Source organism: Xenopus tropicalis, chromosome 10 (genome assembly GCF_000004195.4).
Source record: "Xenopus tropicalis strain Nigerian chromosome 10, UCB_Xtro_10.0, whole genome shotgun sequence".
Taxonomy (NCBI): Eukaryota; Metazoa; Chordata; class Amphibia; order Anura; family Pipidae; genus Xenopus; species Xenopus tropicalis.
The window spans coordinates 11,008,864-11,036,071 of record NC_030686.2 but is presented as its reverse complement, the minus strand read 5'-3'; the positions used below and the strand labels follow the sequence as shown (position 1 = coordinate 11,036,071).

The 27,208-nt window shown below is 48.4% G+C and overlaps 1 protein-coding gene across 3 annotated transcripts in view; it reads right to left on the bottom strand.

The window, feature by feature from the left end:
* arhgap23 (Rho GTPase activating protein 23) overlaps positions 1 to 27,208 on the bottom strand; it is a 72,865-nt gene that overhangs the window by 41,643 nt on the left and 4,014 nt on the right. Inside the window, exon 1 of one of the 3 annotated variants that reach the window (XM_012952736.3) lies at positions 5,872 to 6,536. The exons of 1 other annotated variant lie outside the window; for it this stretch is intronic. In XM_012952736.3, the coding sequence (XP_012808190.1) occupies positions 5,872 to 6,054 (183 nt within the window). In that variant the 5' untranslated portion in view covers positions 6,055 to 6,536. Of the gene's footprint in view, positions 1 to 5,871; positions 6,537 to 27,208 lie in introns of those variants that run through there. One more of the 3 variants, XM_004918665.4, reaches the window with a different exon arrangement.

Here is a 27,208-nt window from a genome sequence, read left to right as displayed (position 1 = left end):
TGATTCCGTTTTCTCTGTAATAATAAAACAGTACCTGTACTTGATCCCAACTAAGATATAATTACCCCTTATAGGGGGCAGAACAGCCCTATTGGGTTTATTTAATGGTTAAATGATTCCCTTTTCTCTGTAATAATAAAACAGTACCTGTACTTGATCCCAACTAAGATATAATTACCCCTTATTGGGGGCAGAAGAGCCCTATTGGGTTTATTTAATGGTTAAATGATTCCCTTTTCTCTGTAATAATAAAACAGTACCTGTACTTGATCCCAACTAAGATATAATTACCCCTTATTGGGGGCAAACAAATAACTTTACAGAACACAGGGAAGCCCAGCAGCAAAACTAATAATACAGCTATGGGATCTGTTATCCAGAAACCCAGACACAGCAAGGTCACCAATTGAGCAGATCTTTACCTGATTGATCCACCCACTTACAAGGCCAAACTGGGCTGGTGCATAATGATGGCCTTTGCAGACCACCAGTTAAAAACGACATCAAGACCCCAATGTGGTCCTTGTCCGACAGGATCTTCTAAACTTGCCAATAGATATCTGTCAGATAGCAATCGGACAGGCCACTGGGGAGACCCTATACATGGACCAATAAGCTGCCAGCGTGACCTGCAACCTAACACACAACTATGAAATTGATGCCACCCCTGGAACACACCACACACATCTCTACCAGAATAGAAAGTAGTGGCTATCTCTTCCACCCAAAACTGTGCCAACTCTAACACAAACAAACCCAATGGCATCTGTATTGGTCTCAGTAACCCACAATGCAATGGCTTGTGTACCCACTGAGCGAAGTCCTACACAACTGCATCTGAATAAATATGGCCAACGGGTGGATTCTCTTACACACCCTGTTCGGCACAGAGGAAATATCACACTGGTGTTGAGTGTAAATAGAACTTGTGACAATGTTTGGTCAAAGGCGGGTGTAAAGTACAGGGTGCCCACCCAGGCTGAGAGGGCCAAATCAGAAGCTGAAATCTGCCGGTGTATGGCCAGCTTTGGGTCCCAACTCAACAATGGAGGCTGTTATCTTTACTGGGCTGCCCAACCCATTACACACTGCCAGGCTGAAACACAAATTGCACAGTGGCATCTCTGCCAGGATGAAACACAAATTGCACAGGGGCATCTCTGCCAGGCTGAAACACAAACTGCATAATGGCATCTCTGCCAGGATGAAACACAAACTGCATAATGGCATCTCTGCCAGGCTGAAACACAAATTGCACAGGGGCATCTCTGCCAGGATGAAACACAAATTGCACAGGGGCATCTCTGCCAGGCTGAAACACAAACTGCATAATGGCATCTCTGCCAGGATGAAACACAAATTGCACAGGGGCATCTCTGCCAGGATGAAACACAAATTGCACAGTGGCATCTCTGCCAGGATGAAACACAAATTGCACAGTGGCATCTCTGCCAGGATGAAACACAAATTGCACAGGGGCATCTCTGCCAGGCTGAAACACAAACTGCATAATGGCATCTCTGCCAGGATGAAACACAAATTGCACAGTGGCATCTCTGCCAGGCTGAAACACAAACTGCATAATGGCATCTCTGCCAGGCTGAAACACAAATTGCACAGTGGCATCTCTGCCAGGCTGAAACATAAATTGCACAGTGGCATCTCTGCCAGGATGAAACACAAATTGCACAGGGGCATCTCTGCCAGGATGAAACACAAATTGCACAGGGGCATCTCTGCCAGGATGAAACACAAATTGCACAGTGGCATCTCTGCCAGGATGAAACACAAATTGCACAGTGGCATCTCTGCCAGGATGAAACACAAATTGCACAGGGGCATCTCTGCCAGGATGAAACACAAATTGCACAGTGGCATCTCTGCCAGGATGAAACACAAATTGCACAATGGCATCTCTGCCAGGATGAAACACAAATTGCACAGTGGCATCTCTGCCAGGCTGAAACATAAATTGCACAGTGGCATCTCTGCCAGGATGAAACACAAATTGCACAGGGGCATCTCTGCCAGGATGAAACACAAATTGCACAGTGGCATCTCTGCCAGGATGAAACACAAATTGCACAGGGGCATCTCTGCCAGGATGAAACACAAATTGCACAGTGGCATCTCTGCCAGGATGAAACACAAATTGCACAGGGGCATCTCTGCCAGGATGAAACACAAATTGCACAGGGGCATCTCTGCCAGGATGAAACACAAATTGCACAGTGGCATCTCTGCCAGGATGAAACACAAATTGCACAGTGGCATCTCTGCCAGGATGAAACACAAATTGCACAGGGGCATCTCTGCCAGGATGAAACACAAATTGCACAGTGGCATCTCTGCCAGGATGAAACACAAATTGCATAATGGCATCTCTGCCAGGATGAAACACAAATTGCACAGGGGCATCTCTGCCAGGATGAAACACAAATTGCACAATGGCATCTCTGCCAGGATGAAACACAAATTGCACAGGGGCATCTCTGCCAGGATGAAACACAAATTGCACAGGGGCATCTCTGCCAGGATGAAACACAAATTGCACAATGGCATCTCTGCCAGGATGAAACACGGTTGCACCCTGATATCCTAATCAGAATGCAAAACAAATTGCACAGTGGCATCTCGGGGAGGCGCTCCCATCCCTGCCAGGCTAAAACACAAATGGCACAGTACCAGCTTTGCCAGCACTTTCACATCTCTGTCAAGCTAAAATGCAAATGACGCAGTGCCAAGTCTGCGAGACTTAAACACTAATTACACAGTTCCAAGTCTGCCAGACGCTAATTACACAGTGCCACCTCTGCCAATCTGAGACACAAATGACACAGTCTCATCTTGTACAAACCACAAATGACCCAATGCCAGCTGTACATGGCAGATGCCCCGTGCCATCTCTGCTGAGACACAAATGACTTGCAATGCTATCTCTACCATACTGACCCCCTGGCAGTGCCATCTATGCCACCACAATGGTTTCATCTGTAAAACTGATGTAGGAATGATGGGCCGGTTCCGCTCCGAGCGTGTTGGTTCTAGTCACACAGGCAGCTGACAGACATTGCCAGTTGGTTAAGCCTTTCCCCTTCAACTCTCCATGTAAACAGAAAAGCAAAACAAACATAGGCCAGAGAGTAGATGGGCAATTAGGAAAGATAAATATAAGGCTCTCTACTGCCGACAGCCATTTAGCATGACACTTTGCCATAAGGGTGAAGACACAGGGGGCGACTATGATCGGGGCAACGGTGATTTAGCTGCCATTGGCTAAGGTAGAAGTCATTTTTAAAAGTTGAGGTGACTAATTGCCCTGTGTGTCTTCATCCTAAAGGCTTGCAGTCTCGCACAGGAAACTGTTGGGAGAACTCAACAGACCCAGTCCAGGACCTAGAGGGACTAAAGGTGGCCATACACGGACCGATTTTTTACTTACAAACGACCGATTCCCGAACGATCCGATGCTATCGTTAAGTTATCGTATAGTTGGTGGTGCACGAACGATCGTCGGCCCACCAAACGAGCCGACATTATCGTCCCCAAAATCGATCGGCCAGGTTTAAAAATTTTGGTCGTTTAACGATAAAATCTGCCAGTTGGTGTGAGTGTCAGACATTTGTCTTTCAACGATTGTTCTCTGCGCATGTCACGATTGCCAGCAGCAGAAGTCAACGACATCGATCGTACGTAGATGTACGATCGTAGGTATTTTACGATAATGATGCGACAAAATCTTTCCCGAATTATCGTTGCCCGTGGATGGCATATCGTATGGGAACTCGATCGCCATACGATCGTTTGTCGATATAATCGTTCATCGCACAACGAGCGAAATCGCCTCGTGTATGGCCACCTTTAGGCTTTTCATGTATTAATATAAAAGTATAGACCAAAACTCTTCCCATTACAATGCTGGGAATGTCCAGATGCCAGAAATCTGGGCCAAACTGGCTTGGCCATTGTGACTACCATTTTGTATCTTGTTGCCATTAACCTAAGCCAGTGGGCGTCTTCACTGCCAGTCCCCCTTGAAGGTCCAATTTTTGACAGGCTCATAGCGAGGTTACGGGTATGAGATTTTCACCCCAGATATCACCCTAACTGCCATACAAGCTGGTCCTTTGGGTGTATCCAGCAAGTAGGCGCTGTCCTGCAATCTAACCCCAACTGGCCTTCAGGGGGATCTGTGCCCCCAAAGATCAAGCAACAAAATCCAAGATGGTGACACCTTGTAACAACTTTAAGGCCTGGATCATAACTGTTATATAGAGTCTAATACTGTAGGCTGGTGAAGTTCACTATATAAAATGCAGCATTTCTCCCAATATTGTTTTCTAGGGTTTAGTTCTCCTTTAACACCTGCCTTTATGCATCTGCTCCAAGTCCAACATTCCCCTAGCATTCTGCACCTGTAAGCAAATGCACCAACGTAACTGTATGCAAATGGCTGGTGTGTAAGAAACGTCACGTCCACATTAAGGGCCATTTGGGTTTAAAGTAAATGACAGTGGTAGTGATGCATAACTGGCACCTGGCTGTATAACTGGCACCTGGCTGCATTACTGGCTCCTGGCTGTATAACTGGCACCTGGCTGTATAACTGGCACCTGGCTGCATTACTGGCACCTGGCTGTATAACTGGCACCTGGCTGCATTACTGGCACCTGGCTGTATAACTGGCACCTGGCTGCATTACTGGCACCTGGCTGCATTACTGGCACCTGGCTGCATTTCTGGCACCTGGCTGCATTACTGGCACCTGGCTGCATTACTGGCACCTGGCTGTATAACTGGCACCTGGCTGTATAACTGGCACCTGGCTGTATAACTGGCACCTGGCTGTATAACTGGCACCTGGCTGCATTACTGGCACCTGGCTGTATAACTGGCACCTGGCTGCATTACTGGCACCTGGCTGCATTACTGGCACCTGGCTGTATAACTGGCACCTGGCTGTATAACTGGCACCTGGCTGTATAACTGGCACCTGGCTGTATAACTGGCACCTGGCTGCATTACTGGCACCTGGCTGCATTACTGGCACCTGGCTGCATTACTGGCACCTGGCTGCATTACTGGCACCTGGCTGTATAACTGGCACCTGGCTGTATAACTGGCACCTGGCTGTATAACTGGCACCTGGCTGCATTACTGGCACCTGGCTGCATTACTGGCACCTGGCTGCATTACTGGCACCTAGCTGCATTACTGGCACCTGGCTGCATTACTGGCACCTGGCTGCATTACTGGCACCTGGCTGCATTACTGGTACCTAGCTGCATTACTGGCACCTGGCTGCATTACTGGCACCTGGCTGCATTACTGGCACCTGGCTGCATTACTGGTACCTAGCTGCATAACTGGCACCTGGCTGCATTACTGGCACCTGGCTGCATTACTGGTACCTAGCTGCATTACTGGTACCTGGCTGCATTACTGGTACCTGGCTGCATTACTGGTACCTGGCTGCATTACTGCCACCTACCTGCATTACTGGCACCTACCTGCATTACTGGCACCTACCTGCATTACTGGCACCTAGGTGTATAACAAACAAAGACAATAGAAACTTGAGAACAGGCAATGCATTGCTAATCTATAGTGCAGCCGTGCAGCATGAGAGGTGGGCAAGAGGTGTAAGCACTGCACTGCTCCCCATCCCTGTATGCACTTGAGCCACATACCCAGCATAGCTCAGGGCTGATACACAAGTAGCCCAGTGCGCCTGCATACTATAAATTGCTCTTACTGAATCTATATATATTCCGTTAGAAATTGTCTGCATAGTTAGACGTCACCTCTGCTCCATGTAAACACAGCTATGCGCCTATATTAGCAGCAGCTCATACCTTGCGCGCGTCTTACCCCTTGAGTTTTGTGTGGGTTCCTGGTCCTGGAAGGAAAGGTGGAAGCCCCGAGTCCTCTGCTCCTGGAACTTGCCAGCCAAATGCAACATGGCTCTGGGGTACTGCAATCCACTCCTACTATCTTTTCCAAGCACCATGCCAGGCCTTGGGGGGCACAGACGCTGCTCTGCACCCCGAGCATATCCAGCCCCCAGGGTTGTTAGAAACTGCTCAGTGGGGGTGTCATATCTGGCAGACCTAGGGGGGCCCCCCACAGACTGTTTGGTGGGAGAACAGGAGGAAAGCTGGCTGACAGGAGATAAGAGGCCTACAAGCGGATAGACAGTGGCTACATTAAAGGGAAGGAGCAGAGAAAGAAACATTCAGACACAAAGCAATTGTGCGTAAGGGCAGGCAGGGCACCGGGGCACAGCTGTCTGCATGGCACATCTACCACAAGCATCCTGGCACAGACACACCACCCATGGGAGAGCGAGGGACTGGCCGATAACCAAGAAACACAATATAATCAGAGAGAGAGAACTAGACAGACAGACAAAGCCAGCAAGAAGGGAGAGACAGACAGACAGCCATGCCAAAGGAAAGAGAGAGAAAGGCACAAAGAGAGAGAAGCAGCACAGTTACACAGGGACAGGGACACAGGGGAACTACTGGCCGGCTGAGCCTCAGCTGCTACGGGCTCTCACCCCACCCTGCCTGTGCCTCTCCCACCCTGCCTGTGCCTCTCCCACCCAACCCTGTCCCTCTCCACACCCCTTCACATGTCTCTCTCCACACCCCTCCATTACCCAAACCACAGCTGACAGCAGCACAGAGCGGGGCGGGGGGTCAGAAGCCTAACCTGCCCCTTAGTACTGCCCAGACAGACACCCTGATCAGACCACTGCGAGTCTGGGGGCCACAAGGCTTGGGGTTACAGGCACTTGACGGTCAATGTTGCCATTGCAGGATGGATGCTCAGCTCTTATAGAGAAGAACCCAAACCTGAATTTCAGTTGGTATCACATATATGTGTTATTGTTGTACTATAACTGTCCAACCCATCATCAATATATCTTGCCCTGAACCCCATTTTTTCAGGTCCAGAAGAAGAAATACATTTGTGGTGGTGGTGACCCTTATGTTACTTTCTCCGTCCCATTCTGGCGGGGACTCTCACTGTCCCACCGTGCGTGTCTCTGCTTATCTCACTCTCTATTCTCACATTTCCTTCCTTCCTAAACATGTTCTCACTCTTGCTTGCTGCTCGCGGGGACACGGAGCCCAGACGAGGCACATGGGGCAAAGAAGCCAGAGAGGAGGACGGGGGTCATACGGAAAGAGAACTGTGATAGAGGCCAACAAACCTAGGAACCCAGAGTATCAGGGGCAACATCCTATTTACAGCAAGCGAGTGCGAGGAGGGAGGATGTATGGAACAGATGTGGAGGCATTCAGTCCTAACGAGGGAATGGCAATTAGGATATAATAAACACTTATCCAGTCCCTAAGTCATAGCCTTAAGCTGGTCGTACACTAAATGATCTGCTTGATCGGTAAAGTTGCCAAACAAGCAGATCCTTCCCCAATATGTCCCCGTAAACCATATCCAGTCATTTGGCCCCAGGGCCGTAAGATCAGATTACAATGATGGACAGATGTCGGTAGGGCAGGTCCATTATAGGGCCCCATACAGGAGCAGGTAAGCTGCCAAAAGGGGTGGTTCACCTTCAGGTAAACTTCTATTATGTTATAGAATGGTCTATTCTTAACACGTTTTCAATTGGTCTTCATTTTTTTATTATTATTATTTGCCTTCCTATTCTGACTCTTTCCAGCTTTCAAATAGGGGTCACTGACCCCGGCAGCCATAAAACAATTGCTCTGCGAGGCTCCAGTTTTAATGTTATTGCTACTTTTTATTACTTAGCTTTCTATTTAGGCCCTGCTTAGTCGCTAGGTTAAATCAGGCCCTAGCAACTAGATAGCTGCTAAACAAAAAGCTAAATAACTGAAAGACGATAAAAAGTAAAAACTGAAGACCAACTGCAAATTGTCTCAGAATATCACTGTCTACACTACAGCATACTCAACGTTATTCTAAATGCAAACTACCCCTTTACTCCTTTACTATAGGTGAGCTGACTTTCCACTCATGTCCCCTCTCCACCCATGTTGCACCCCCTGTGCCAATCCCTTCACTGGCTAGCCCAATAGTGTGCCTCCCTTCCTATATCTTCCCATGCTTCCCTGTCTGGCTGGGGGACCCCCTGCTGCCCCCTGTCATTTCAGTTTAGTTACAATAACAGCAATAGCATCCAGTTAACCCCCAAAGATGTGCCCTAAAGTGTCCTGGCATATTGCTCCACCAACATGGGAAACACATGTATGGGCACTGGGCACCCTCACAATGTCAGTGCCAACCTGGGCATAGTGGGGGGCAGCATTGGGGGCCACATTATTTGCTTATGGCTCTAAAGAGGATGCCGGCCCTGCGCTATGAGTACAATACCTACAGCATCCTGTTTTGCACAGCTTTACTCACCCTTAATGGCTTCTGTGAGATATTCTAGTAATGCCCGGAAGTACAGGGACAGGGAGGAAGAACAGCCACGACAAGGGCCGGAGAGAGGGACAGAGGGGCAGATTGATCAAAATTGGAGCCTAGAGCTTAATACATAGAAACCCACCCACATTCTATTCATTCCTATGGGATTTTTAGAAGCGAATTTATCAATGGGGGGAAGTTAGAACTCACTATTTGATGAATACGCTTCGAAAAATCCCATAGGAATGAATAGAATGTGGGTGGGTTTTTATTTATTAAGTTCTAAACTTACATTTTGAGAGAGAGAGAGAGACATAGACTGCGAGAGGCAGGACTTTCCACTGTCCCCATATACTGACCCCATATCCCCAACCCCTTAACCCCCCCATTCCCATATACTGACCCCCTAACCCCACCCATTACACCTTCTACCTGCTTTGGCAATGCTAAATGTATTTGGTCCTGCCAATAAAGCTCATTTGATTTGAGAGAGAGAGACAGAGAGAGAAAGAAAGAGAGAGACAGAGATAGGGATAGAGTGAGAGACATGAGTGAAAGGGGGAGAGTGGAAATCTGGGAATTAGAAGAAAGACGGGGGATTTAAAGGGAGGGGGAGGCAGAATGGAGAGTTCCAGTGGAAGGGGGAAAGGCCAAAAGGCTAATGGCAGCAGGGAACGGGGCTTTTGTTCTGTGGGACTGTGTTTTGTCTGGGCTGCTGCTATCAGCGCACAATCAGTAAGGTAGATTGCAAGCTCTGTGGGGCAAATCTGCGCCTGGCACTATACCCGTCTGGTTCACATTTCACTGCAAACTCCACACAAATCCCTCGACAGGAGTGGGTGGCAAAAATGAATTATTCATAAATATCCTAAACAAAAGGGGGGGGGGCAGGGTTTAGGCGAGATGGGGCGACCACGAGGCTACAGGATTAACCCTTTAGAGCCCGTGCAGCAGCAGCATTATACTGTTACAATCCAATCAGATTAGGCACATACAGAAGGTCACGTTACCGGCACATCCTTGTACCGCGTACACAGAGGGTAGAGTGGGCATGTCTGTGCCATCCCGTGTGTGTACGGAGATACCCGCCCGACCGACACGGGCACCCATCACCATGTTATTTCTGGGTGAGCAGAAGAACAGTATGTGGGTGGGGGCAGGAATGTGACCAAGGAGGGTGTGTTGGGATATTAGGGGGGTAATAGTAATGTGCACCTGCTCTAACACACGCAGACACACAAACACACAGGCAGACACACACACAGAGTCAGATTTGAATCTTTACACAGACATAATGACTCTCATTACCCCCCCGGCACGCAGTATGGAGGGCAAGTGTGGAACAAAGCACTGAAGGCACAAAGAAGGCCTTAGGGATATACTATTGATTGAGTGAATGGGCTGTAAGCCCCATCTGCATATGAATGGCCGTCCCACCAATAACACTGACCCGCCCCATGTGTGTGCCATTAGCAATAACATGTCTGGCAGCGTGTAACACCCGTGTTAGGCCCTGCAGCATTTCCTACCATTAGGAATAATAGGCAAACAAAATTATAAGTAAAACTGCCACTAACACAGATGCATTTTAAACACAGGCTGATAAAATTGAAATTTTATGAGCCTGCACTTTTTAAAGGGTAAATCGCCCTCACAAAAACCTCAAGCAGCTGATAACTGCACTGGTAACACCCAGGCTGGGCAGTAGAAGTGGGATACAATAGCTGCAGGCACCAGTGCACTAACACCCAGGCTGGGCAGTACAAGTGGGATACAATAGCTGCAGGCACCGGTGCACTAACACCCAGGCTGGGCAGTAGAAGTGGGATACAATAGCTGCAGGCACCGGTGCACTAACACCCAGGCTGGGCAGTAGAAGTGGGATACAATAGCTGCAGGCACCGGTGCACTAACACCCAGGCTGGGCAGTAGAAGTGGAATACAATAGCTGAAGGCACTGGTGCACTAACACCCAGGCTGGGCAGTAGAAGTGGGATACAATAGCTGCAGGAACCAGTGCACTAACACCCAGGCTGGGCAGTAGAAGTGGGATACAATAGCTGCAGGCACTGGTGCACTAACACCCAGGCTGGGCAGTAGAAGTGGGATACAATAGCTGCAAGCACCGGTGCACTAACACCCAGGCTGGGCAGTAGAAGTGGGATACAATAGCTGCAGGCACCAGTGCACTAACACCCAGGCTGGGCAGTAGAAGTGGGATACAATAGCTGCAGGAACCAGTGCACTAACACCCAGGCTGGGCAGTAGAAGTGGGATACAATAGCTGCAGGCACCGGTGCACTAACACCCAGGCTGGGCAGTAGAAGTGGGATACAATAGCTGCAGGAACCAGTGCACTAACACCCAGGCTGGGCAGTAGAAGTGGGATACAATAGCTGCAGGCACTGGTGCACTAACACCCAGGCTGAGCAGTAGAAGTGGGATACAATAGCTGCAGGCACCGGTGCACTAACACCCAGGCTGGGCAGTAGAAGTGGGATACAATAGCTGCAGGCCCTGGTGCACTAACACCCAGGCTGGGCAGTAAAAGTGGGATACAATAGCTGCAGGCACTGGTGCACTAACACCCAGGCTGGGCAGTAGGAGTGGGATACAACAGCTGCAGGCACCGGTGCACTAACACCCAGGCTGGGCAGTACAAGTGGGATACAATAGCTGCAAGCACCGGTGCACTAACACCCAAGCAGGGCAGTAAAAGTAGATACAAAAGCTACAGGCACCAGTAAGTAATGGTTAAAACAGAAAGCGTAAACTATAAAAAGCAACAGAAATAAACATTTTTCACAAGCTCCCCTTCTTTAACTGTAACCACAAGCTCCGTGCATACAGGATCCCCATTCAGGATCTAGCGGCCTATGGATCTGACTTGGGGCAAAGTTTAGTTGCTGCAAATTGGGTGATCCCTCCCCAGCAGTGAAGCCAAACAGTAGCATTTCCCTAAGCTCCCCGCATTATAAGAGGAGCGGAATGAGTGACAGTCGTCCCTCCCTGCTGAGGATGAGCTCCATGACAGGCGGTTTCACCACCCTGTACCGATTCCCCCCCCCAGTGGAGCAGGAATGGGCAGAGCCGGCTTGAGGTTCCTGTAGAGTCAGCACAGGATATTAGTAGGAATGTTCCCACCTTCCTCCCTGCATTCCACCCCCATCTATCCATCCTCCTCGATGACAAATATTCCCTACACTATTTCTGGTTGCTCACAGGGCTGCCATGTCTGATAGAACCCTGCGCACTAACTGATCCCAGCATGAACCAACCTGGGCATGTACCAACCCAGCATATACCAACCTGGGCACGTACCAACCCGGGCACGTACCAACCCAGCATGTACCAACCTGGGCACGTACCAACCTGGGCACGTACCAACCCAGCATGTACCAACCTGGGCACGTACCAACCTGGGCACGTACCAACCCGGGCACGTACCAACCTGGGCATGTACCAACCTGGGCACGTACCAACCTGGGCACGTACCAACCCAGCATGTACCAACCTGGGCATGTACCAACTTGGGCACATACCAACCCAGCATGTACCAACCTGGGCACGTACCAACCCGGGCATGTACCAACCTGGGCACGTACCAACCTGGGCACGTACCAACCTGGGCACATACCAACCCAGCATGTACCAACCTGGGCACGTACCAACCCGGGCATGTACCAACCTGGGCACGTACCAACCCAGCATGTACCAACCCGGGCACCCCCGGCTGATCTGATCTTCACCTACAACTCCCGGGAGCATCTCGGCCGTTCATTTCAGGCTGCATAGTCACATTCTACCTGTTGCAGATCTACAACTCCCAGCATCCCCTGCGCAGCCTAGCAATGCTCGGACGAGCAGCCAAAAAGACGCACAATAGCCGCTGGAGAGTCCTGCAGGATTACGCTGCATCGATACACCTAGCCATCCTACCTACAGATTAACTCATTGCTGGCCTTGTCAGAAAGGAGGACCGTTCCTTTAAATTACAGCGTGCAACAATTAAATACAATAAGGTTACATATAGCCTCAAACAAACCAAAGGCCTTCCTGGTTCCTGATGGGTTAAAAGTGCTAATCCTGGACTGACCGGCCACTGACCTAACGAGCACTAATGAATGGTGATGCTCTGGCACTTTCTGATGCTTCTCTATAAGAGAGAAAGGCTACACAGAGATCCACTGGCCTGGATTCACACAGGGCCACCGTATTGCACAGCCCCCCCCCCCCCCCCCCCCCCCCCCCCCAGGTACACACCACAGAGAGAGAATACCTCCCTAGAGTGTTAGCTCTTCACACCTGTTCTAAAAAAATAAACACACAGAAAGATGCCGCTTCTGAGACACGGGTGCCATTTTTTCCCAAGGCCCTCATAATGATCAGCTGCAAGTCTGCCTCGCCAGGTGGGGTTTATATTCCTCCATCTTTTAAAATAATCGCATTTCGTGCAGTTCTTATAAATGCTTGTTGGACGTGAAGGTGTCGGTGCAGCTTTCCCTGACATCCAGCTAATCTGCTGGCAGATTCTCAGCCGGCCCAAGGACAGCCATTGAGCAACTCCCCGCGCTGTTTTGATAATAAACAAGAAAGTTATCAGCCAACTTGTTATGTTATGTCTTCTTGCACGGCAGCTTTGGGTGGGACCTACAGTTGCACCGCATTCCTTAATTCGCTGCAGAGTTGCAGCAGCTGGCAGAGGATGCTGGGAGTTGCAGTGGCTGGCAGAGGATGCTGGGAGTTGCAGGATCACATTAGACGACCCCCATCAAAGGGGGAAAACACAACCCTATTCAGGAATGAGTGCAATGTCAGTGTGTAACCCTTGCCAGCCCATGGAGGAATGTTTCTGCAGCATTGAGCATATGACGGGTCAGGTGATTATCAGGAAGCTCTCGCATTAAGCTTATGTCTTAATTACACACTCTACTGTTATGACTGGGTATTTATTCAGTAGTGTTTGCACTAGAATAGATTGTAAGCTGCCGGGGCCTAGAAATATATGGAATAAACCTATTAATCTTGAGGCTCTGCCAGACCAGCACAGGTTAAGTCTCAAAGAACGGGAGCATGGGAGGATCAGATAAAATTTAAGGCAAAGTTTGCCACAGACATATCACTGCACCTGTCCCTGTGGCTATACTATCCCATTTCTACAGAAAAGCCTGGGTGTTAGTGCACTGATGCCTACAGCTATTTCATCCCACTTTTACAGCAAAGCCTGGGTGTTAGTGCACCCGTCCCTGCAGCTATTGTGTCCGCTTCTACTGCCCATCCTGGGTGTGCAGGCACCGGTGCAATAAAAGCCAGGCTGGGCAGTAGAAGTAGGAGTCAATAACTGCAGGCACCGATGCGCTAACACACAGACTGGGCAGTAGAAGTAGGATACAATAGCTGAAGGCACCAGTGCACTAACACCCAGGCTGGGCAGTAGAAGTGGGAAACAACAGCTAAAGGCACCAGTGCACTAACACCCAGGCTGGGCAGTAGAAGTGGGATACAACAGCTAAAGGCACCAGTGCACTAACACCCAGGCTGGGCGGTAGAAGTGGGATACAACAGCTAAAGGCACCAGTGCACTAACACCAAGGCTGGGCAGTAGAAGTGGGATACAACAGCTAAAGGCACCAGTGCACTAACACCCAGGCTGGGCAGTAGAAGTGGGATACAATAGCTAAAGGCACCAGTGCACTAACACCCAGGCTGGGCAGTAGAAGTGGGATACAATAGCTGAAGGCACCAGTGCACTAACACCCAGGCTGGGCAGTAGAAGTGGGATACAATAGCTGAAGGCACCAGTGCACTAACACCCAGGCTGGGCAGTAGAAGTGGGATACAATAGCTGAAGGCACCAGTGCACTAACACCCAGGCTGGGCAGTAGAAGTGGGATACAATAGCTAAAGGCACCAGTGCACTAACACCCAGGCTGGGCAGTAGAAGTAGGATACAATAGCTGAAGGCACCAGTGCACTAACACCCAGGCTGGGCAGTAGAAGTGGGAAACAACAGCTAAAGGCACCAGTGCACTAACACCCAGGCTGGGCGGTAGAAGTGGGATACAACAGCTAAAGGCACCAGTGCACCAACACCCAGGCTGGGCAGTAGAAGTGGGATACAACAGCTAAAGGCACCAGTGCACTAACACCCAGGCTGGGCAGTAGAAGTGGGATACAATAGCTAAAGGCACCAGTGCACTAACACCCAGGCTGGGCAGTAGAAGTGGGATACAACAGCTAAAGGCACCAGTGCACTAACACCCAGGCTGGGCGGTAGAAGTGGGATACAACAGCTAAAGGCACCAGTGCACTAACACCCAGGCTGGGCGGTAGAAGTGGGATACAACAGCTAAAGGCACCAGTGCACTAACACCAAGGCTGGGCAGTAGAAGTGGGATACAACAGCTAAAGGCACCAGTGCACTAACACCCAGGCTGGGCAGTACAAGTGGGATACAATAGCTAAAGGCACCAGTGCACTAACACCCAGGCTGGGCAGTAGAAGTGGGATACAATAGCTAAAGGCACCAGTGCACTAACACCCAGGCTGGGCAGTAGAAGTGGGATACAATAGCTGAAGGCACCAGTGCACTAACACCCAGGCTGGGCAGTAGAAGTGGGATACAATAGCTGAAGGCACCAGTGCACTAACACCCAGGCTGGGCAGTAGAAGTGGGATACAATAGCTGAAGGCACCAGTGCACTAACACCCAGGCTGGGCAGTAGAAGTGGGATACAATAGCTGAAGGCACCAGTGCACTAACACCCAGGCTGGGCAGTAGAAGTGGGATACAATAGCTAAAGGCACCAGTGCACTAACACCCAGGCTGGGCAGTAGAAGTGGGATACAATAGCTGAAGGCACCAGTGCACTAACACCCAGGCTGGGCAGTAGAACCAGGATACAAGAGATACACGCACCGGCCAGGGAACATATGCACAAAAGTGAGAAAACTCTCAGCAGCCAGAGAAATATCTCCAGCTCCTAATATATCCATAGCATGTGGCCTTCTCTCCCCCACCCTGTTTGTCAAACATTCCAAAAGCACAATGGTCAGTGCCACTGCTTCTGTGGCAAACGATCCTGGGTTCATTTCCAGACAGGACCCCTCTGTACATGGAGTACACCACCAACTACTCCAGAATCCACTTAACTCCAACGACCAGCATCCCAGTGGTAGCCACATTTTACCTAGGGGAGCTGGGAGTTGCGGGTCAACAACATCAGTGGGCTGCTGTGGCTCCTGGCCCCTATGGAACGAGTATGGGTTACTCAGGACCGTCTGTGAGTGCTTCAAGGTATTAGCCAAACCACCCTTTTCACACCACCAACTACTCCAAAATCCGCTAAACTCCAACGACCAGCATCCCAGTGACAGCCACATTTTATCTAGGGGAGCTGGGAGTTGCGGGTCAACAACATCAGTGACTCCTGTTTATACCTGTGGATTAGAATTCCAGTAGAACTGCAGGTTCCCTTATGTTCTAGGAGTGGAATGCCGCATTCCCGGCACCAATTTCATTGGCACGCACAGGCCGACTGACTGGAGGTGAATGCTGCCGGAACCCATCTGTGGGTGCAAATGCCTCCAGAGAGCACCCACAATGCACAGTCAGTGTGTACCTAGGATTTGCTGGGAGTAAAAGTGATAGAAATAGTGTTAGGATCCCATTTATTTTGGAATGGCGAGACTCTGTGCAAGGAGACGCACCTCCGTATCCCAGAGGAGCCACTTTCTAAATAAACCAAGGCAATTATTTTTCATATTTGTAATGAAATGTTAATTACATATCCCATAAACGGGGCTGTCAAGTCAGGGCTCTGAGCCAAAACCATCCCAATCCAATCTCTGGTTTCCCTGTTATTTTGCTGCAAAGAATCCCTGGCATCTTAGTCCTGGGAATTACATGCAGGCCCACAGTATGTGTATGAATGATCCAGATGGATAGCATCCTCCAAGGCAATTTTCATTAGAAAATTGGGATAATATTTTCCAAACCCCTATCCCATAACACAGTGGTACGGGCCCCTATATTCACTGTATAACAGGACTATACCAAGGCCACCTACAGATGGGTGATAGAGAAAGTCAGCTTGGTACCAATCAGCTTCGGTTGGTCAAGTGGAATCGTGGAAGCTAAATCTATGATCAGTTCCTGTGCGTTACTGTATTGGGGCATATTTGCCCAAAGTTATTAAATAAGCCCCACAGTATCATTCCACAGATAGCGGTGGTCTATAAAAAAGATGTGCAACTGGCAGCCGGTCTGTAGTTGGACTGCAAGTCTCATGGTGACTCTGAAATACAATAACACCCCACAAATAACTCTGGCCCGCTGTACAACATAGGGCTCATTCACTAAAGTAAGAGTAATGCACAAAGCGCATGTAAAATGCCTGTTTTTAGTTTTTTAGCCATAAAGAATGCATTTCTCCCAAAAATCCATCTGTGGCCAAGAGCTAATCCCATCAGCAACTGCATGCCCTGAAACCCCCATATGTAATAAAGACACTAAGTTTGCCCAGGAGCAGTAACTCATAGCAACCAATAAGATGTTTGCTTTTAAACAGCTGCTGATTGTTGATTGGTTGCTATGATTTACTGCCCCTGGGCAAACTTAGTGCCTTTTATTACATACCCCCCTAAATCTTCTCTCTGCCACAGGACTGCAAACCCTCCGGCACCCAGGGAACAGTGGGCACAGCACTGGCAGAGGTGTCAGAGATGGTACAGATGCCAAGATGGTGGCCACTACCTTAAGATCAGCCACCAGAGGATTGCCTGGGGTTAACAAGTAGCCATAATAGGGGTGATTTTGGGGTCCGAGTAGCATTTCAAGTATCCTAGTCTATTGACTGCTTATGAGAATGTTAGTAATCTGTAACCAGCTTTAAAACAAATATGACCAACTGATGACTGATGCTGGAATTCTGGGAACTGTAGTTCTACAATATCTGAAGGGCTGCATGTTGCTGATCACAGCCAAAAATATTACTAATGGACTCTATTCATAGCCTCCTTCTGTGTTATAAACACACGGGGCGAGTAACATGGCTAAACCTGCCCCATCACAGGCAACAACCTTATTATGAAATAAAAGGGCTCAGTGAATGTTGAATCCCAAAAAGAGGGGGCTTGAACTGAAAAACCTTCTGGGGTCTGAACTAGGGGGTTTAATTCGATACAGTTGGACTGAGCCAGTCAGTCTGATTAGTTCCAGGAGATCCCAAACTGTCCATCTCTGTGGGAACTGCTCCGGCTGGGTCGCAGGGCATTCTCATCCATAGTGATAGCTGTGGAGAACCTATGGGAATAGGTGGCCACCGGATTTTTTTTCTTTTTTTTTTTCTTTTAATAAGACTGGTCGCTGCATATGTATAATATAGTTAAGTGTTTCTTAAATCAGATCCAACCATATTGCGACACAGTAAGTAAGATTGAAAAATGGTCTGAGGTCCAACCTGCCGGACGGCTGTGTCAGAGCGATTGCGCATTGTACTGAGTTACCGCTACAACCAATAATCTGTCATTGACCAATCAACCTACTGGATGTTTTGGGAGTGTGGGAGGAAGCCTGACCAGACAAACTCCCTGCAGATGAAGCCAAGGTCAGCATTCAACTCAGGGCTCCCAGTGCTTTGAGCCAACAGTGCTACTGGCACATAATAGCATAACTGAATCCCTTACTACACAACAACAACGTTTTGGCCAACTCATGCTTCTTCTGCAACTTTTACACAACAGTTAAAGCCCCTCTCACACAATGTTACAGATTTATACAGAGCTGTGGAGTTGGAGTCAGAAGCAATTTTGGGTACCTGAAGTCAGGGTTGGAGGGCATTTCGGCCCCTAGTACCACCCTGAGGCGGCACCCCTCGCCCCTCCATGCTTAGTGCAGAGAGCGCAATAGCACTGTCTGTGCTAGAGGAGCCACAATTTCGATTTAGTAATCATAATTTAGGCACTTTAAGTTACCAGGAGTGTTTTTTTAATTTCAGGGGCACGTTTCTCAACTCGCCTCATTGCCGTAGTGCCCCTGGTCGGAGGTACCATAAACTGAGGAGCAGGAGTCAAGAGTCCGAGGTACCATAAACTGAGGAGTCAAAGGATTTATATAACGACAGACCCGGGTTTATATGATTCTCTGCTCTCACAACATAATGGGTCAGTACCGATACAGTGTTATGTTTTGTACTGAACTACTGATTCCATGCTATACTCAGAACTCTGCACATTGTCACAGTTATTAACTTGAGTTCCAACAGTGCCAACATATTCCACAGAAATATATATACATCATGAGCATCTGCCCCTGGCTCTGCAGAGCTTACACTCTAAAGGTCCCCATACATGGGCAGATTGTAGCTGCCGATATGGGTCCCTTGGACAGATTCGGCAGCTTATCTGCCCATGCAGGGGCAGAAACGAGGGGCCTGGCCGACCGATATCTGGCCTGAAATTGGCCAGATCTCAATCGGGCAGGTTAGAAAATTCAGTCGGATCAGGGACCGCATCGACTCGTTGATGCGGTCCCCATACCGACTGCCCCATTGCCGCCAGTATAATTCAATCGTTTTGCCCCAGGGCCAAACAATCAAATTATTTTTTTTTAACTACATGCTCCCCAATATCGTAGGTGGGGATATCCGGTGCAGATCCACTCGCAATCTCAGCGTGTATGGGGACCTTTACATCCCATTCTCGTCCAAGCTTTGAGATCCAATATTTGCCCAGAGTACACGGTGCACCTTTTCACAATACAGTTACAGATATACAGCAGATCATCCATTCAATCATAGTTCCAAGAATATCTAGGGCTGAAAAATAAGCCAGATTTAATTGTCGCCCCAAAAGCCACAACCTTAGAGAGATGGCTGATAGAATAAATAGAAATCAGCCCAGTTGCTTGAAAATATTGCTTTATGCATGACGACACCCAAGATGGTTAGCTATTCAGAACAGATAACAGAAGTTTCAGTCGGATCACAGTTGGCTGAAAATTACTTACTTATAATTGGCTGTGGAGTAAGAGGGTTGTAGTCAGGGTAGTAGTCAGTAAAGTTCGAATTGGAAGCAATTTTTGGTACCTGGAATCCGCAAAAATGTACCGACTCCAGCTCCGACTCCTAATCCATTTGAATTGCAAATATACAATATGTTACAATGTCCTATTTCACAGAAAATAATGGTCATAATAAAGTACTTCTCTGCTGTAAAAATAAAGCCCAGTGCGTAGTTTCATTAGTGTCAAGTCCGGCTGAGCTATTATAACCTTATTGTTTGTCTTTTGTTTAAACTTTAGCTTTAAGGAATGTTTGTGTTTATTTAATAGATTAAATAAAAAAACCACAATGGCATTGGCTTAGATATTTAGACCCAAACATGAACAGTATCCTCACTCATGTTGGCAGTGACAGGCTTGGATGGCCAATAGGGTCGCACAGCAGCTTCCTAGCCAGTAGTTCTTTGGTTTGTTCCCAAAAGCAGACACCAGCTTCATACAGCTTTAACATTGCTGAGCTTGGGCAGTGATTAAATGCCTTATATGTTGTGTTCTTTCAATCAACATGGAAAATACATTAGTATACTAGAAACAGAGGGTTGGAGGTACTATAAACTGAGGGGTTGGAGTCGGAGTCGGAGTCAGAGCTGCCATAAACTGAGGGGTTAAAGTCGAAGGGACAATAAACTGAGGAATCAGAGGAACCATAAACTGAGGAGTCAGAGGTGCCATAAACTGAGGAGTCGGAGGTGCCATAAACTGAGGAGTCGGAGGTGCCATAAACTGAGTTGGAGTCGAAGTCAGAGGTACCATAAACAAAGGAGTCGGAGTCGTGCACAGCCGTGCAAAATTATGTCTGCTGATGCCTACCTATCAGAGCGGGCAGCCAAAATACATGGGGAGTCTGTTCAGTGCCACCCAAATCACCAGTCACAACTCTCATAGACTGGTGTATATGAATGGTATAAGGCAGTGATCCCCAACCAGTGGCTCAGGGGCAACATGTTGCTCCCCAACCCCTTGGATGTTGCTCCCAGTGGCCTCAAAGCAGGTAGTTATTTTTGAATTCCTGACTTGGGGGCAAGTTTTGGTTGAATAAAAATCAGGTGTTCTGCCAAACAGAGCCTTCTGTAGGCTACCAGTCCACAAACGGGCTACCAAATAACCAATCATAGCTCTTATTTGGCACCTTTGAAACTTTTTTCATGCTTGTGTTGCTCCCCAATACTTTTCCATTTGAATGTTGCTCGCAGATATAAAAGGTTGGGGATCCCTGGTATACGGAGTATGTGCTTCAAATGTAACAAAAGTGAAATGTAACATAAAATTTCACTCTTTTTTGAACTAAACAAGCCATACATACAGCATATCCTATACCTACTACTAAACTCATGCACTAAGTATCCCTGGCAGTGAAACTCCATTCTCCACCTGTAGTACAGTTAAGGTGGCCATACACGGGCTGATTGTAGCTGCCGATATCAGTCCCTTATCGTCCCATGTAGGGCCAGGAACGACGGGCCTGCCTGACCGATATCTGGCCTGAAATCGGCCAGATATCGATCGGGCAGGTTAAAAAATTCAGTCGGAGGATCGGCTCATTGATGCAGTCCCCGAACTGACTGCGCCTATTCCAGTCGTTATAATACAATTGTTTGGCCCCAGGGCCAAATGACCGAATTAGCCTAAATTCCCCCGATATCACCCGCCCGTAGGTGGGGATATCGGGAGAAGATCCGCTGGCTTGGCGACCTCGCCAGGCGAGCGGATCTTTACGTGTATGGCCACCTTTACTCCTGTAGTAAGCTGTAGTTAGGAGAGAATGCTACTACTGTAACCCAGCACTCCCCCTAAACTCCTGTACTTGGAATTAAACAACAACAAAACCAGGAAAAAAAAACACAGCAACATTCTCGAAAAAGGTGCAAATACTGGTTTACTGGTGTCACAATAGCCTTTGTGTGCCTTTATCGGAGTGCTACCAAAAAATTCCAAAAGGTTGCAGGCTTTGTGGCACAAATGAGGCATTTCAGAGGGCAAAAAGACTGACATACTGCCAAATAAACCACTTTTTGCACCTTTTTGGCATTCCTGTTAGAGGGTGGTGTAAAGCCCAAAGTGTTGCCTGTATTGTGGCATAGATACAGCACTTCTTGCACGTTTTTGGGGGGCTTGTGTAAAGCCCCAAATGTTCTGGCATTGCAACATGGATACAGGAATAAGCCACCTTTTCAGGGTGCTGCTGTGTTGCCAATTCACCCAGGGCAGCGGGGTTTGCAGCTGGCACCCAACATTATGTAAAGGGGTATTGAGTGCACTGTAGCTTTTGTTACCTTTTTTGTAAATTCCTGTACGTAGCACTACATTCCCTAAATTCTCACACACTGTTACACATCTCCACTCCCTAGTATTTTATGGGCCCCAACTCTTTTGAGCACAGAATACTTTATGACTTTGCTCAACACCTCTCACAGAAACAATGGCATGATCAGTATGTTGAAAGACTGTGCTTAGCATAACATAAACCATAGTGCAAAATATCACAGCCTTAACAATAGCCCTGCCTTAAAGGGGAACTCCTGCTTCTGAACCAAAATTTGTTAAAGAGCCCCACACAACCCAGAAACCCCTAATATCAGTGTCATCTGTTCCCTCAAAACGTATAAATAAATACCATTTGTATATGCTGAAATCTAGCTGCAAAACAGTTCTGCATCATTTAAAAATCTGGCAGGGGAGGAGGGACTAAAACATTAATGTTACAAATTGTAACAACTTCCCCACAGCTTACAGACAGCATGCAGGAACTACATAACCCACAATGCATTGCACTGTGATGTTCCTTTCCTTATTGGCATCACGTGTGCAGGGAATTATGGGATTGGGAGGATGCAGGCTGAAGGCAGGCGACTAAAGGTCCCCATACACGTGAAGATTTGCGCAAATGGCGAGGTCACCAAGCGAGCGGATCTTCACCCGATATCCCCACCTATGGGTGGGCGATATCGGGGAACGTGTAGGCTAATTTGATCGTTTAGCCCCAATGGCAGCAATGTGGCAGTCGGTTCGGGGACCGCATCAACGAGCCGATGCGGTCCCCGATCCGACTGAATCTTTTAACCTGCCCGATTGATATCTGGCCAATTTCATGCCAAATATCGGTCGGGTATGGCCGTCGTTTCTGCCCCTACACGGGCCGATAAGCTGCCGAATCGGTCCGAGGGACCGATATCGGCAGCTAGAATCGGCCCGTGTATGGGGACCTTAAGTAGTCAGCCAGATCAGCAGGGGAACAGGGGGCGGGGCTTAGGGAACTGTTCCAAACCATATTATTACATTAAAAATCATGAAAGGCTGCATATTTTTTAATTGATGTATATTGCAAAGTTGCTTGAAATAATGTCTAGGTTTCAAAAAGCTTAAGATTGTTTGTGTCAAGTTCCCCATTAAATTGCTATCCCACAATGGCAGACAAGAGCGCAGCGAGCCCTGTGCTTAGTATGGCCCCATGGTGCATAACAAGCCAGTGTTAGCATGGCACGCACACACACATACTTTCAGCATTACAACACTATGCCTAGCACAGCATATTCAGACAATCAGAAAGGCCGGGTTTAGCTTGGCATACACTGAATGTAGCAGGGCTGTGACTGGCAGGGCACACTCAGCAAGACTGTCACTAGCAGGGCACTTACTGGCTGTAAATAGTCTGACTGGCGTGATACACACTGGATGTAAAAAGACTGCAACTGGTAAAGTACACACAGAAAGCAGCAACACAATCAATGAAAGTTGCTCAAAAAATAAACTTTTAATATGTTTAGGAAGAGCCTATAGCAGTGATCCCCAACCAGTGGCTCAGGGGCAACATGTTGCTCCCCAACCCCTTGGGTGTTGCTCCCAGTGCCCCCAAACCAGGTAGTTATTTTTGAATTCCTGACTTGGGGGCAAGTATTGGTTGAATAAAAACAAGATTTCCTACCAAATAAAGCCCCTGTAAGCTGATAGGGTGCATAGAGGCTGCCTAAAAGCCAATCACAGCCCTTCATGAACTTTAATGGTGCTCCCCAAGACTTTTTACATTTGACTGTGGCTCACGAGTAAGAAAGGTTGGGGACCACTGGTCTTCACAATATATTTTTTAAGGATTTTAAGTTACTAGCGTTCCTAATCTGCCTCTTTCTGGGCCACTACCTAGTTGTCAGGGTCGCTGACCCTGGGAACCAAAGAACTATAAGTCTTCGATTTTTGTTTATTTTACTGATTGTATGTTTTATTGATTATTGATTATATTAAGGCTACTATTCAGCTTCCATTCTGACCAAGCCAGAGGGGCTGCTGTAAGATTTCAAAGAGAGTCACTGTTGCTTGGTTGCTATGGTAATGGTAATAGCAACCAGAGTCAGATTGGGATATCCAATGTCCACCAGGGCTGTCCCCTCAGGGACCCCCCACGCTAGTCAAAGACCTTCCCCCTACCAGTCACAAGTATCCACCCCTTCGGGCCACGACTGGGGGATGAGCACCTGGGTCAGAGAGCGAATGGGGAGCAGGACTTGGTTGGCGGGGCGGCCCACTGGGTTTTCTCTCGGTGTCCTGCCAGCCCAGTCTTACCATGCCATCAACCACATCACGGTTAAAATTCCAAGCCTAACAGCTGCACAACCAAGAATGTGACTTATTCAAAAACCACAAAAAAATTAAGACCAACTGCAAATTCTTCCAGGATATTAATATGTATATTAAAAGTTAATTTTATGTGAACTATTCCTTAAAACTGTGATTGGCTAAATGTAAAGGGATAGTAACAGGCATGTATGTATCTATATCTTTATTTATACAGCATGACATGTATATGGAATGCTGTACATTTGTACAGTAAAGATGGGGGAACACTAGAGGAAAGGGGTCCCTGCCCTGAAGGGCTTACTGTCTAAATGGATTGATAACTTAGGAGGGGCTGTGATGGGGTTAGCAGACACTGAATGAATCAAAAGGGGGGTTCTATGGCATATTCCAAGTTTAACAAGGGATCCATAGCTTCATGATATATCAGCATAGTGACCAGAGATATCTGAGAAAGCTGTATTGATTGCGGCCCAATATGCACAACGCATTCAGGCAGCTCTACACCAGGAACCTATAGGCACAGGACTGTCTTCCACTCTCTCATCTTTCTCCAATCCTTTACCATTCTCTGGCCTCCAAAAGCAGAACATGGCTCCTTACTCCAGTCCTAAGCTAGCCAACATATCTGGTCTTTGTGACCTCGAGCAGGCTAACTCCCCATTCCTCAAGGCTACACAAGAAAATCAGTTATTATGTCTAGAGCAGGTACATGTACAGTGAGCGATACCAGGCCGGGACTGGCAATCTGTGGGTCCCAGCAAAAGCCAGAGGGGCTGCTGTAAGATGTCATAGGCAGTCACTATTTATTGGGCTGGGGGGGCTGTTTGTGCCTCTGGGTACTGGGAACGCCAGGGGGGCTGTAAGGTGCCACAGACAGTCACTATTTATTGGGCTGGGGGGCTGTATGTGTCTCTGGGTACTGGGAATGCCAGGGGGGCTGTAAGGTGCCACAGACAGTCACTATTTATTGGGCTGGGGGGCTGTTTGTGCCTCTGGGTACTGGGAATGCCAGGGGGGCTGTAAGGTGCCACAGACAGTCACTATTTATTGGGCTGGGGGGCTGTTTGTGCCTCTGGGTACTGGGAATGCCAGGGGGGCTGTAAGGTGCCACAGACAGTCACTATTTATTGGGCTGGGGGGGGCTGTTTGTGCCTCTGGGTACTGGGAATGCCAGGGGGTCTGTAAGGTGCCACAGACAGTCACTATTTATTGGGCTGGGGGGGCTGTTTGTGCCTCTGTGTACTGGGAATGCCAGGGGGGGCTGTAAGGTGCCACAGACAGTCACTATTTATTGGGCTGGGGGGGCTGTTTGTGCCTCTGGGTACTGGGAATGCCAGGGGGGCTGTAAGATGCCACAGACAGTCACTATTTATTGGGCTGGGGGGGCTGTTTGTGCCTCTGGGTACTGGGAATGCCAGGGGGGCTGTAAGATGCCACAGACAGTCACTATTTATTGGGCTGGGGGGCTGTTTGTGTCTCTGGGTACTGGGAATGCCAGAGGGGCTGCTGTAAGGTGCCACAGACAGTCACTATTTATTGGGCTGGGGGGGGAGCTGTTTGTGCCTCTGAGTACTGGGAATGCCAGGGGGGCTGTAAGGTGCCACAGACACTCACTATTTATTGGGCTGGGGGGCTGTTTGTGCCTCTGGGTACTGGGAATGCCAGGGGGGCTGTAAGGTGCCACAGACAGTCACTATTTATTGGGCTGGGGGGCTGTTTGTGCCTCTGGGTACTTGGAATGCCAGGGCCTATTTTGAAGCCCAGTCCAGACCTGAGAGATACCTCCCAAAAGGTATTTGCTTTAGCACCCAAAGACAGCTGGAGGTGACTTGTGTCCCCTTTTTTATTCTGTGCTTAGTTTTATGTACATGGAGTGCACCGTGAGCATTTTACCTGCGGCTATAACGCACCCAGCCTCTATTCCCCCACTATAAGTTTAAGGGTTTAGTTTGGTGCGTGTTCATGGCACCCCCATTTGGGCACATACTTAAACATGATTTAACTACTCCAGTGGATGTAGCCTAAGGGCACTGGCAAAAGGGGAGATTATTTACACGCGACAGATACCGTGGGCTACTGATTTCCCTGAAATGCTTTCCCACCGGCAATAATAAGTCGCCAATGGAAAAACATACACAGTGCTTCATTTTCCCAAAGTTGCCTCGGCAGAAATGAAGCGCCATATGTTTTCCCACCAGCAATTTACATTATTGCCAGTGGGAAAGCATTTTGGGGAGATCAGTTGCCCACGGTAGGGAAGATTTAATGCAGGGGACTAATCTCCCTGTGTGCCCTAAAGGTGCCCACACACAGGCTGTTAAAAGCTGCCAACTCAGTCCTTTCAGATAATGAGGCCAATATCAATCGAGCAGGTTTGCCATCAGATCAAAGACCATAGCTGCACATTCATGTGGTCCTCATCCCAACGGCCTGCATAGCACCAATCACGATCCAATTGTTGGCCCAAGGGCCAAGTGATCATATCAGCCAGATCGCCCATATCGGTGGGCATATCGGTGAAGGATCTGCTCATTCGGCAACCTCACCAAACTAGAGGATGTTCATGTGAGTCTGAGCATATTCCAGCTTCACTGGCAACGGGACAAAACAACCAAAATTGCACCCAACAGTTCTGATGGGAATCAGAAGCGCCCAGAGAAGTGCAAGTACCCTTAGGCTAATGCCACATGTGGCAGAACTTTGGCCTGCGGATAAACAGAGGCTGAGTACCGCCCCTAAGCTTGAATCAGCATTCTTCTGTATCTACACCTTGAGTCACTGTGTCGGTATGGGTGGAGGCACATGGAGCAGATTTTGGCTCAGAAATGCAAGAGTAAGGATTATGCACCAAAATCTGCTCCATCTGCCTGCACCCATACCGACACAGTGGCTCTAGGTGCAAATACAGAAGAACGCTGCGTAGGGGCGGATTGTCAGCCTACGTTTACCTGCAGGCCGAGAATCCACCACGTGTGGCATTAGCCTTAGACTGCCCATGTACCTAAGAATTTCCTTGTTGGGTGAGGTTGCTAAATGATTGGAACCATGGCAACCCATGCACTGGACAAAATCATTATAGTGCTTATACTGATTTTCTAACCACTGGTAGGGTTGCCACCCTTTGAGGCACGGGGCATGACCAGAAATTGATGGGCAGTGGAAGAGGTAATGTGTGGG